Below are 12,098 nucleotides of genomic sequence, written 5' to 3' on the forward strand. Positions count from 1 at the left end.
TATCAGCTGTAAATCAAGTACTGTAAATAATGTAAATAGTGAGTTTTCACACTATAATTTACCATTTCCTTTAGACTGTTTTAAACTAAACAACATGAATTTCTTATTTAAGTGCTTTAAACAAACATTTCACAACACCTTCATCATACACTGGTTAGAAAAAATTTGCCAACAACAAACATAATTGTCACACATTTGGCGATAGGATTCGGTGCATCCCTAATAGCCAAGACACACTGAGCCGACGGCCAACCATAGAAAAGGCAGTCAGAACTCGGACCGAGTTGGTCAGAAAAATGCCTCAGAACACACCGAAGAGACGAGACGTAATACGTCTCCATAACCGCAGGCGGCACTAATCTGTATTGTCGCCCAAAAATGAAAAATTGAAATTTTGAAAATGAAAACAGTTGATTGGACAAACGCGTCACATGGGTCTGGTGTCTCCAGAAATTCAAAGTCAGACTGTCATGGCGGCTTGTTCAGAATACGATCGCATATTGTACTAAAATAGTTTCTGAAAACATTTTAAGCGAGAAATAGGCCGTGCAGTTGCTGAATCTGTCTTCATTTCAGATCAGCAAAGGTCAGTTTAAAAGATTTTCGTCAGATTTTGAGAGACTCTAGTCACGCTCATCCCGCTCCCCGTTTCCGGGTTAGCACTCCACCAATCCGATGGGTCATTTTAATCCGACTGCCGGCAGTGTCCGCCCCGCCGATTATACATGTCAAATCGGCCAAAATGAAGGACGATGGCCCCTCGGACGGATGACGGCACGGAACACACCGAACAGACTCGAGTCACTGAACTCGGCAGAGTGTCCAACGGACGATTATCGGCTCTTGGTGTGTCTCAAGCTTGTTATCTCTTAGTTTTAAGTGAAGTTCAGGCAGGTTAACTGCGTTTTTGTTTCCACTAGCTTTGGAAAAGTGTTAAGTGTTAACCGTTGACGTTTAAGCTAGCGCCGCCATGAGGGACAGTCAGCTGTAAACGCCAGCCGCAGCTTTCACCGAGGACCGGGAGAAACCAGGACTTCACTGGAGGACTAGGGCTGTGGCGTCGGAGGAGATTTTCTTTTGCTGGTGCTATGGGGTCGCTCAACGTTTCAGTGAGGGTGTTCTGAAATTTAGAGTTTGCCTTGAAACACATAGCCTACACACACGCGCAGATACACACCCACCTCTGCCGCGGTTAACTAAGCAAGCGAACGAGAGAGATTGATTTATGTTTTTTAACTAAAGTTAAAACTTGAGTTGCTGATACAACAGCACCATAAAACTGTGATTAGCCCACCGAACAGATTTCAAGTAGCAGCCAACAAGCTGGGTTTAGACAATCATTACTGCAGCTTTCATACAGTAGCTTATATTTGCAGAAGAGTAATGCAGCAGGCCAAATACACCACACACAGCTTACCACACACATAAACACACACAAGTCCTCACACAGTATTCATGCTTGCACACTTGGTAAAAATAATCATGTCATAATCACCTAGTCATATCTGTAGTGACTGAATATATCCAAATAAGCCGCTGAGGGCGAAACACGTTTTCTAGGCTAAAAATAAACCCATGTCCTGTGCGCTGTATAACTTTGGATTCGGTGATCCATTTATTCACAGCACTGTAAAACACATGTTCACTGTAATGTTCTACTACGAGACAGAGATAAGAGTCAAGTTCTTGCATGGATCCCTATTAGATGACTCCTCACTTCTGTGGCCTTGCTGTGTGATCCCTGGTCTAATGTCATTTACAGCAATGGAATTGATGTTAAGGGAGTAAAAAACATCCATTACTAACGTTACACTCACTTCGCTAATCCTAACGGCTACCAAATATCGTGTTCTTCTTCTTCTGTGTAAATGCGTTACTGCGGAAGTAAGGTTAAAAGTTTAATGTGTGCTGCCCCATTGGCCAAATTTATTTATTGCAGCATTTGATATCGAGATGAGGATAAAAAACATATACTGTGCAGCCCAATGGAGGACAGTGGTAATTTGCCTGTTTTCTTCTTCTATCCGGCGATTCTCCACAGTGGGAGTGTCACTGAAACAGCCCATTTCTGTAACATCCTGTTGTGTTCTTAAAGCACTCATATTCTGCTCATTTTCAGGTTCATAATTATATTTAGAGGTTGTACCAGAACTGTTTTATATTTGATAAGCTAAAGTCGTCTGAAGCATTGGTTAACTTTGGTATGTTCTTGTGAGAGAAAGAAAGGAGTTTTATTTTATTTTAAAGGGTAACTTACCTTCGTAAAATGTAAGTCAACTGCCAAAGTTTCATATTTAAGTGAAAAGGGTTAGAGGACACTTGCTTGAAATGTATGGGTAGCAATAATTTTCTCTAAGGGATTTTTAAGTGCATTGACACGTGTTTAGAGTTTTATTTGAGACTGTAAAAGCAGTAAAGATGTTTATGTATAACATAAAGTGATATCTTAAAAAAAAGACTAAGACAAAATATTTGAATAAAACACAGAAAGAGAAACCAGAATAGTAAAATACATTTCTTTGTGTTATACATTTTACCTGGCTGTCCTGAACATTTCAATTTACTACGGTTTACATTTAAAATACTTGACATTTATTTCTGGGGAAATACCGATATAGCTCACAGTGTATAAGTTAAGTAGTTCCACAGTGGAGGCACCACGCTAATGTTTATTGATTATTTCTTTATAGTTACTCATGCCTATAATAACAACATCCACTGGTAAAGTGAGACTTAGGGATTGTTCATTATTTATTTCAGGGGCCACCGGAGGAGTTTTGGGATCTTTAGTCAATATAGACTTGACCCTCCTTCACTAGCAATATGTTTTGGATGACCCTCCAAAATGGTAAGGAAAAAAGGGATGACCCTCCCGATTAATTTATTGATGCCATCTGTACTGATTTGCGCTTTGCAAAGATGTACAGATTCCCATTGTTTTTTCACAACCATGACTTATGTGACTAAACCTCTGCATTCTCATCTTACGCATCACACTCCTCTGTTATGGTGTGGTGGCCATTTCAGTAGATTTACTCACTAATATTGTTGTGGAACTACAATAAGCATGGAAACTAAATGCACACTTCCTGCATTACTGCATTACTTCAAATACTAAGTTACTCATCTAGTGAACTAGTATTCACATCAAATAAAACAATAAAACACTGAGACCATTCAGCAAAGCACACTGGGTAATAGGAAATTCAACACCGGTTGCTATGGACTCCTCACTAGGCTTCCTCAGTCATTGTATATTTTAGTATAGGTAAAGCTGCTGAAGCTGAACATTATCCAAAACTCCATTTCCCAGAGGAGTGTCAATTTGGGAACTTGCATGCCACCATTCCTTCCTTCTCAAATGCCTTGAAAAGGCTGTCATTTGCACAATATCACAAATAGTCACCGGGACCGAAAGGATATTTGAGTCGGGTACGGCAGCCTGGAGACCTCCTGTCTGATGACCTCCAGACTGGTGCTGTCCGCAAGCTTTGACTTTTCATAATAAAAGCCTGCGTCTGGTCCGCTATGTTTACGTATGGTGTTTTGGATGTTTTTTAACTAAACAGTATGGCAATCATGCTAATGAATAACATTATTTTTTCTGCAGTTTTGTGTTTATGTGCAATCGGGATTTATTCAGTTTGGAAAATCCCACGGTTTCTAAAGCTACAGCTCAAAATGTCTGGCTGACTAAACAGGAAGGGACCCATCTGCTAGCGATAGGGGCAGAGACAGAGAGCTACATGGAGCTACATGGATAAATATGCACCAAACAAGCCACTTTGAAATTTTGCTGTTCACATGAATAAAAAAGTTGGGTGACCCTCCCCCCTAGACTAAAAGAATTGGATGACAACAAAGAATAAAAAGACATGACCCTCCACTATTTTCCTCTGGTGGTCCATTCCGTAAATACCGAACAGTCCCTTAGCCAATTCACCATCAACTGCTAAGCACTCAGCATCCTGTTCAGTAAAACATTGAAATAGTAAGTAACCTCATGTAATATTTAATTTAATTCAAAGGTTTTGGAAAAAGTTGTTTTTATACATACAAGCCTTTTAGCAACAAAACTCTGTGTTTGAAAAATTTCATTCTGGTTTCAGATCACGTCGTAGCACTGAGTCTGCACTGCTTAGAGTGCACAATAATCTTGCATTGTCTGTAGATGCTGGGAATCCAGCTGTTTTAGTGCTTTTGGACCTCACAGCGGCATTTGATACAGTGGACCATGCAGTCCTCCTCTCTCGCCTTGATCATTGTGTAGGCATCCGAGGCTCGGCACTTAAATGGTTTAGATCCTATTTGGCAAATAGGAGCTTCTGTCGTGATTGGTGACTTATCCTCAGCAGCTGCTTGTAGGGTACCCCAGGGTTTTATTCTTGGCCCCATCCTGTTTTCCTTATATATGTTGCCTTTAGGGGCTATTATAGGAAACACAACCAGTCTTTTCATTGTTATACAGATGATTTGCACATTTATTTGCCTATGAAACCGCTTTCACAAAACTTTCTTCATTTGAATGAAGCTAATACTGAGTGTATCACCTTTAGTACTTCAGGCATGCCAAATGGTCCAGCTTTGAGTGTGGGAGCCCTGGCTTCATACCTTAAGCCGGCTGTCAAAAATATGGGGGTTACTTTTGATTGCAACATGAAATTTGATAAGCAAATCAGCAATGTTGTTAAAATTAGCTTTTTCCAGCTTCGTCTCCTGGCTAAAGTTAAGCCCTTCCTTAACAGGCATGATCTAGAAAAGGCGATTCATGTTTTTATTAGTTCAAGGTTGGATTACTGTAATGCTCTATATGTTGGTCTGAATCAGAGCTCCATCTTACGCCTTCAACTTGCACAAAATGCTGCTCACTTTTTGACAAATACATCTAGACGTGCACACATCACTCCTGTTCTCTACACCCTACATTGGCTCCCTGTGCGTTTTAGAATAGATTTTAAGATTTTACTGTTTGTTTTCAAGGCATTAAACGGCCTGGCCCCGGAGTATTTGTCAGAGATTTTAACCCTGCGTGAGCACAACCGCATCCAAATCAGCTGGTTTTCGAAGTCCCAAGGTCTAGGTATAAACGGTGGGGTGATCAGGCTTTTGCAGTTGCTGCCTGAGACTCTGGAACAAGTTACCCCCTAATATTCGGACGACTACAAATGTAGCGCTTTTGAGGTCTAAACTCAAAACCTATCTGTTTAGAATGGCTTTTAATACGTAGTAGTGGTGTGACATTTTTCCTCTCCTATTTCTATGTGACCTTTTCTGATTTTACTGTTTCTATGTGTTATTCTTTTATTTTAAGATATGTTGTATGATGTGTTTTAGTCTTGGTTTCTGATGTGAAGCACTTTGGATACCTGCTGGTACTGTAAAGTGCTATATAAATAAATTTTAATTGATAATATTATACTTCCAGCACCAGGAAGGGGTTAAACTAGTGTAACACGCAGCTGTGTTCTCTTAGAGCAAACTTAAAACACACTCACACTTCCTCAGACCAGGTCTCAGTCTCTGTGGTCCACCATAGTCCACCCTGCAGGAAGAAACAAAGACACAATCAACTTCATACTCCAGGGCTGTGGGTAATTGCAAGGTTTAACCATCATAGTGTGAAATGAGACTTGTTCAGCTTGTTCAAGTCAAAGTCAGGGCAATGCTGCTAAAGCTGTCACGGTGTGGTTACACTCAAGCCGCCTACACATGATACGCGATTTGCTCTCTGCGCACCACTAGGTAGGGCGCAGAGCAAAGCGCCGTGCAGGTAAACGTCATCAAGGGTGGCAAGGAAGCTATTTAGGTATAGTATATATTTAGGTAACGACATGCCATTATCTCATTGGTTGCGCCTTAGAAAGGTCAGCGACAACTAGGTCAAAGTTGAAATAATTTGAACTTTGAGTGCAGCGCAAAGATCCCCGTAGGAAATCAATGGAACGGCCAGCGCAGAGTGGTTTTGCCGCCTATCATGTGTAGGCAGATTTACTCTGAGACATGCACAACAACATTCTCTATGTCCTGGTAACAGACTGACAGGCTGGAGGTTTGGTGGGGTTTTATTTAGTTTGGTGTGTGAAAAGGTCTAAATAAATTACATGTAATTAGGATAAATAGGTTTGGTTTATTATATACAACAACATTCTCTATGTCCTGGTAACAGACTGACAGTACCGAATTTCAGCTACCTGTATCGCTACAAAAGTTGACTAGGAAAAGTGAGTACTCAACTTGAATGTATGTTGCATGAAAGTGATATGTAAGTTGATTAAATCTTATTTTGTTAAAGGTCCCATGACATGGTGATCTTTGGATGCTTTATATAGGCCTTAATGGTCCCCAAATATTGTATCTGAAGTCTCTTTCCCAAAATTCAGCCTTGGTACAGAATTACAGCCACTAGAGCCAGTCCCACAATGAGCTTTCTTTAGTATGTGCCATTTCTGTGTCTGTAGCTATTGAGGAGGAGAGGGGGGGGGGGCAAGGTGGAGGGTGGGGGTGTGGCCTTGACCAACTGCCACTTTGCTCGTTTGAAAGCCATGATGTCTCTCTCTCATGGGTGGGCCAAATTTCCTGGGAGGGCAAAGCAGAGAAAGGGGAGGTAACCTTGCTCCTTATGACCTCATAAGGAGCAAGATTCCAGATTGGCCCTTCTGAGCTTTCATTTTCTCAAAGGCCGAGCAGGATACCCAGGGCTCGGTTTACACCTATCGCCATTTCTAGCCACTGGGGGACCATAGGCAGCCTGGGGGAACACATATTAATGTTTAAAACCCTCATAAACTGAAATTTTCATGCCATGGGACCTTTAATGCCAAGCGAATCATTCCGGACCTCTGACATGGTATAAAAATCAGTATTTGTGTTATAAGATTGAGAATCTCTGTAATACACCTTCACTTAGATCATCCATTAAACATGAACCAGAGTTTCTCAATTAGTGACAAAAAAAAAAGTGTTTGTCCGTCCATACCTGATAGTGTCCAGTCTGCAGTTTGGATCCTCCAGTAAAGTAGAAAGCAGCTTCACTCTTGAGTCTCCTGGATGATTGTAGCTCAGGTCCAGCACTCTCAGATGGGAGGGGTTGGAGCTTAGAGCTGAGGCCAGAGAAGTACAGCCTTCCTCTGAGATCATACAGCCTGAGAGACTACACACACACACACACACACACACACACACACACACACACACACACACACACACACACACACACACACACACACACAATTCAGGTAGGACCTGGGCCACAACCCAGAAGCAATACATAACAACTACCTTGAGTGCTAGAAATGGGCGGGGCTCTACAGTCCAGCTGTACACAACAAGAACTAATGTTGTGTAGCTAGTTGAAATTTTCATTTTCCAGTAGAGAGAGAGCGAGAGAGAGAGAGTGAAATAAACCTTATTTTGTTTTGCAGTGATTACATTCTAAAGCACAAATAAATAAACATCAGATGATTTTGTGGAGACTGATTTCATCTCTGCGGAGTAAAGGAAGCTAAAAAGAGAACAGAAGAGAGTAGCCGAGCTGCCGCCAGACAACTCTGACTGGCTTTTAGTCGTTGCAGAGAGTTTCGCGAAATAAAAATAGTTGTTGGACTATTAAGTAATATTAGCTGGCTTGCTATGTCTTTTTTCTGATTTATTTGTGGGATTTTGAGCATAACAGATACATATTACACCTCGTCCATGAAGTGAAACTAATACAAAGAGTCATTCTGTGAAACAAGGTGCTAACAAAGAGATGGTTTACCCCCAACTCCCACCCAGGTATCAATGAAATAGGGCAAATGGGTTTTAATACAGGTATTAGTGGCAGTGGTAGTCTAATATACATATACATAGACATACTTACATACAAGTCATGCATGCTCATAAGCTCACAAAGGCACAAATAACACAATAATAAAATAAACTCAAGAGAAAATTAAAGCTGCAAGCAGCGATGAACGGGCCCTCGCCTTCTTGCAGTCGGGGGTCCTCGCAGACGCAACATCACATGTAGACCACACATTCTAAGTTTCATGTAAATCGGAATAACTTTTGCCAAGATACAACCGTTCATGTTTTAACAGCCACTTACAGGAAGTTGTTCCTCCATAACTTGCGCATTGTTTTAGCTATTAAAATTCTTTTGATAACTTTTAGTCACGATGGTCCACCGAGTCTATATCCAAGTTTTCGTGCAGATTGGACTCACGGCCCAGGAGGAGTTAGACAAAGTATGTTTCCCATATATCGCGATGTGGCTAACTAATAAAAAAAATTCTAACAGCGCCATCTAATGGCCGATTCACTCTAAATTTGGCATGGATGCTCAAGCCCCTATGCGGAACAACTATGTCATGGTTGCTGTCAATCGGAACAAATCTTGGTAAGATATGCAACTTCCTGTTTCGCCAGCCCCCTACAGGAAGTTGGTCCTCTGTAACTTGCGAATTGTGTTAGCTATCAAAATTCTTTTGATATCTTTTTGTCATGAGGGTCCACCGAGTCTACGTGCACTTTTTTGTGCAGATGGGACTCACGCTCTAGGAGGAGTTAAAAAAAGTAGGTTTCGCTCAAAGCGAATTTGCTAATTAATTAAAAAAATGAAAACAGCGCCGCCTAAAGGCCGGTTGATGCCATGTTTGGCAGACAGCCTCATTGGCACATGAGGAACAACTGTTTTAAGTTTTGTGTCCATCGGAATAGCCGTGTGCAAGATACAACCGTTCCTGTTTCGACATCCACGTACAGGAAGTTGGTCCTCTGTAACTTGCACATTGTTTTAGCTATTAAAGTTCTTTTGATAACTTTTTGTCATGAGGGTCCTCCGAGTCTATATGCCAGTCTTCGTGCCGATCGGACTCACGCCCCAGGAGTAGTTAGGCAGAATAGGTTTCCCATATATCAATATTTTGCTGATTAATAAAAAAAAAATTAAAACAGCACGATCTAATGGCCGATTGACGCCAAGTTTGGCACAGATGCTAAACCGGCCATGACGAACAACCTTGTCAAGTTTTGGGGCAATCGGAATAATTGTTGCCAAGATAACACAACTTCCTGTTTAGACAGGAAGTTGCTGTAACTTGCGCATTTCTTCAACTATCAAAATTCTCTGGATAACTTTTCGTCATGAGTGTCAACAGATACTACTTGCAAAGATTCAGAGATTGCAGAATGTAAAACACCTGAAATATGCAAAATTAAAAATGGCCGCCTTCCAGTTGGGCGGAGCTAATGAAGGTAGATGGGAAATATGTCCGCAATGATTAGCGCAATATGGGTATTAAATCTGGTGAAGATCGGAGCAACTACGTCCAAGTTAAGGCCTTCCAGGCATTAGGGGGAGCTATGGAGCCCACTTACAGGTTTGGCCCAAATCGCTGTACAGTCTCGCAAAGCTCCCAGGTGTTTATGTAGGCGCCAATTTTTGTGAGTTTGCGTATATACTGAGGTTGTCAAAAATGTGCCCAAGTGCTAAAACCAATTAGGGGGCGCTATAGAGCAACCATACTACTTCCAAGCCTAAATGTGAATTCAGATGAAAGAGTTTACTATTGTGCACATGGCTGCAAAATCATGAGTTTTCGTGCACCCTAAAGTCCTCAAACAAGTGTTCGTAAAATGAAGATTTTTACACAAAAAACAATGTTTCTAACCAATTATAGAAATTTGTAATTTTTTCTAAAAATAGCACCATGGACTTGAAGATGAGACCTATGTTCCCTCAAAAGTTGACACAAAACCTAGGCCTTTCCAGATAAAAAAAAAGCCTTGTCAATAACTGCTGGAGTGAACAGAGGGTTAGAATGTACTGAGGCTAAGACAGGTATTACCTGTAGCCCAAAGTTTCCCCTGAACTGATTGACTGAAATACAAGAACTTGGGCAGTACATTCATTTTGATACAATTTATCCGACCAGCGAGAGACAGAGGCGAGAGTGACCACCGGTGGACGTCTTGGGATAGCCCGGTTTAAAGAGGGGATAAGTTACATTTAAAGGTGCTCTAAGTGATGTTGGGTGACGTTCCTTCTTGTTGACGTTCAAAGAATTTTCAAACAAATCGAGACTAGCTCGCTCCTCCACTAAAAGTGTGTTCAGGGGACCGGCAGCTCACGGATAGTGAGGAGATGTTTGCTGTATGTGACAAAAAATGTTGTAGCCTAAAAAACGCGTCACATCGCTTAGAGTACCTTTAAATAGTTCTGAATAGATTTTTGTTACACAGACACCCAGATATTTAAAGTGCTCCAGAGACATTCTGATTGGTAACTTTGAGAGGGGATAGGCTGTGGCCGCCGCATTAACTGGCATAAGATGCCGATTTAATTTATAACCTGAGATATGCCCGAAGTCTTTCAAAACAGTTAGTACAAGGTAGCCTCGTGAGACCGTCCTGATCTCGCGAGCTCCAGTTTTCCTCTCACAGATCAGTCTGGCATCTTAAGATAGAGAAAATTTGGAACCGTTCGCCAAACAATCGACCAATCAGCATTGGTTTTGAGGCGGGTTTAGGTGTGACGCAACAAGAAGCGTCTGTTCAGTCTAAACAACATGGCGGCTTCCACGAATGAGATGAGCGTAGCTATTGTGCAAGTTTTATACGAATTAGAAAGTACTCCTTCATTGAAAGAAGAGCAAAAAACGGCACTGGAGGCTTTTCTCGGAGGAAAAGATGTTTTTGCTCTTTTCCCGATTGGTTCACGCTTGGTCATACGCTTCATTGATCTGACTGGTTGATTTGGCCCGTCTATCACCAACATAGGTGGTAATAGACAATTCAATTTTATTTATAGTATCAAATCATAACAAGAGTTATCTCGAGACACTTTACAGATAGAGTAGGTCTAGACCAAACTCTGTAGTTTACGAAGCCCCAACTATTACAGTGGTTGCCTCAAGAGCAAGCATTAGCAGTAGCTATTGCGACAGTGGCAAGGAAAAACTCCCTTTTTTGTTAGGAAGAAACCTCGGACAGACCCACACTCTTGGTAGGCGGTGTCTGACGGCACCAGTTGGGGGTGTGGTGAATGGTGGCAATAATAGTTATAATAAAGATAGTGAAACAGTGATCACAATGGCGTAATAGTTCATGTCATAGTAGGGTACAGCAGGGCGTTACGGGGTGTAGTGAGGCACAGCAGCCTGGGTGGACGCAGTTGGACGCAGCAGGACGCAGTCGGACACTGCGGGGAATCGCAGAGCGTAGCAGGGTGTAGTAAGTCCATAGCGTCAGCTGCACCCAGGACCCCGGTGTAGGTGCCACCCAATTCCAAGGCGATGTTCTGGGTGAAGAAGAAGCAAAGGGACTCCGGGGAGAAAACTCCCCAGAGCTAGGTTAGTAACAGGCATTTATGGGACTAAGATGCACACAAAAGGAGACAAGTGAAAAGAGAGAAGAGGGAGCGGCTCATTGTGTCCGTGGAAGGAGCTTCCCACAGCAGTCTAGAGTTATAATAGCATAACTAAGAGAGGCAGGCTAAAGAGAGGGGCCCTGGACCAGGCTCGTACTCTCCCCTGCTGGAACAGGCTTGTACTTCCTGCCTCCCTCTACTCTACTCTACTATGCTGTAACTCCTCACTCCCTAACTATAAGCTTTATCAAAGATGATGGTTTTCAGTTTATTCTTAAATGTGGCGACGGTGTCAGCCCCCCGAACCCAAGTTGGGAGCTGGTTCCACAGGAGAGGAGCCTGGTATCTGAAGGCTCTGGCTCCCATTCTACTTTTAGAGACTCTAGGAACCACAAGAAGCTCTGAGTTCTGGGAGCGCAGTGCTCTAGTGGGACAATAAGGTACTAAGAGCTCTTCTATGTATGATGGTGCTTGACCATTTAGTGCTTTGTAGGTCAGGAGAAGGATTTTAAATTCAATCCTGGATTTTACAGGAAGCCAATGCAGAGAAGCTAATACAGGAGAAATGTGATCTCTTTTGTTAGTTCTTGTCAGAACATGTGCTGCAGCATTCTGGATCAGCTGGAGGGTCTTGAGGGACTTATTTGAACAGCCTGATAGTAAAGAATTACAGTAGTCCAGCCGGGAAGTAACGAATGCATGGACTAGTTTTTCAGCATCGTTTTGCGAGAGGATGTTCCTGATTTTGGCA

The 12,098-nt window shown here is 42.1% G+C and overlaps 3 protein-coding genes and 1 long non-coding RNA gene across 4 annotated transcripts in view; 1 reads left to right on the plus strand and 3 right to left on the minus strand.

Annotated features, from left to right (window-relative positions):
* LOC118495137 overlaps nt 1-12,098 on the plus strand; it is a 470,232-nt gene that overhangs the window by 161,576 nt on the left and 296,558 nt on the right. The gene's annotated exons all lie outside the window — the stretch shown is intronic.
* The window catches only part of LOC116034886 (NLR family CARD domain-containing protein 3-like), a 972,843-nt gene that overhangs the window by 156,333 nt on the left and 804,412 nt on the right, over nt 1-12,098 (minus strand). The gene's annotated exons all lie outside the window — the stretch shown is intronic.
* The window catches only part of LOC116042541 (zinc finger protein 239-like), a 139,659-nt gene that overhangs the window by 25,436 nt on the left and 102,125 nt on the right, over nt 1-12,098 (minus strand). The window lies entirely within an intron of this gene.
* The window catches only part of LOC116039723 (protein NLRC3-like), a 76,186-nt gene that overhangs the window by 1,879 nt on the left and 62,209 nt on the right, over nt 1-12,098 (minus strand). Inside the window, exons 13-14 of the mRNA XM_036001610.1 lie at nt 6,977-7,150; nt 5,496-5,542 (exon numbers count right to left, since the gene is read on the minus strand). Coding sequence (XP_035857503.1) covers nt 5,496-5,542; nt 6,977-7,150 — 221 coding nt within the window. The remainder of the gene's footprint in view (nt 1-5,495; nt 5,543-6,976; nt 7,151-12,098) is intronic.

Source organism: Sander lucioperca, chromosome 5 (genome assembly GCF_008315115.2).
Source record: "Sander lucioperca isolate FBNREF2018 chromosome 5, SLUC_FBN_1.2, whole genome shotgun sequence".
In the NCBI taxonomy this organism is placed as follows: domain Eukaryota; kingdom Metazoa; phylum Chordata; class Actinopteri; order Perciformes; family Percidae; genus Sander; species Sander lucioperca.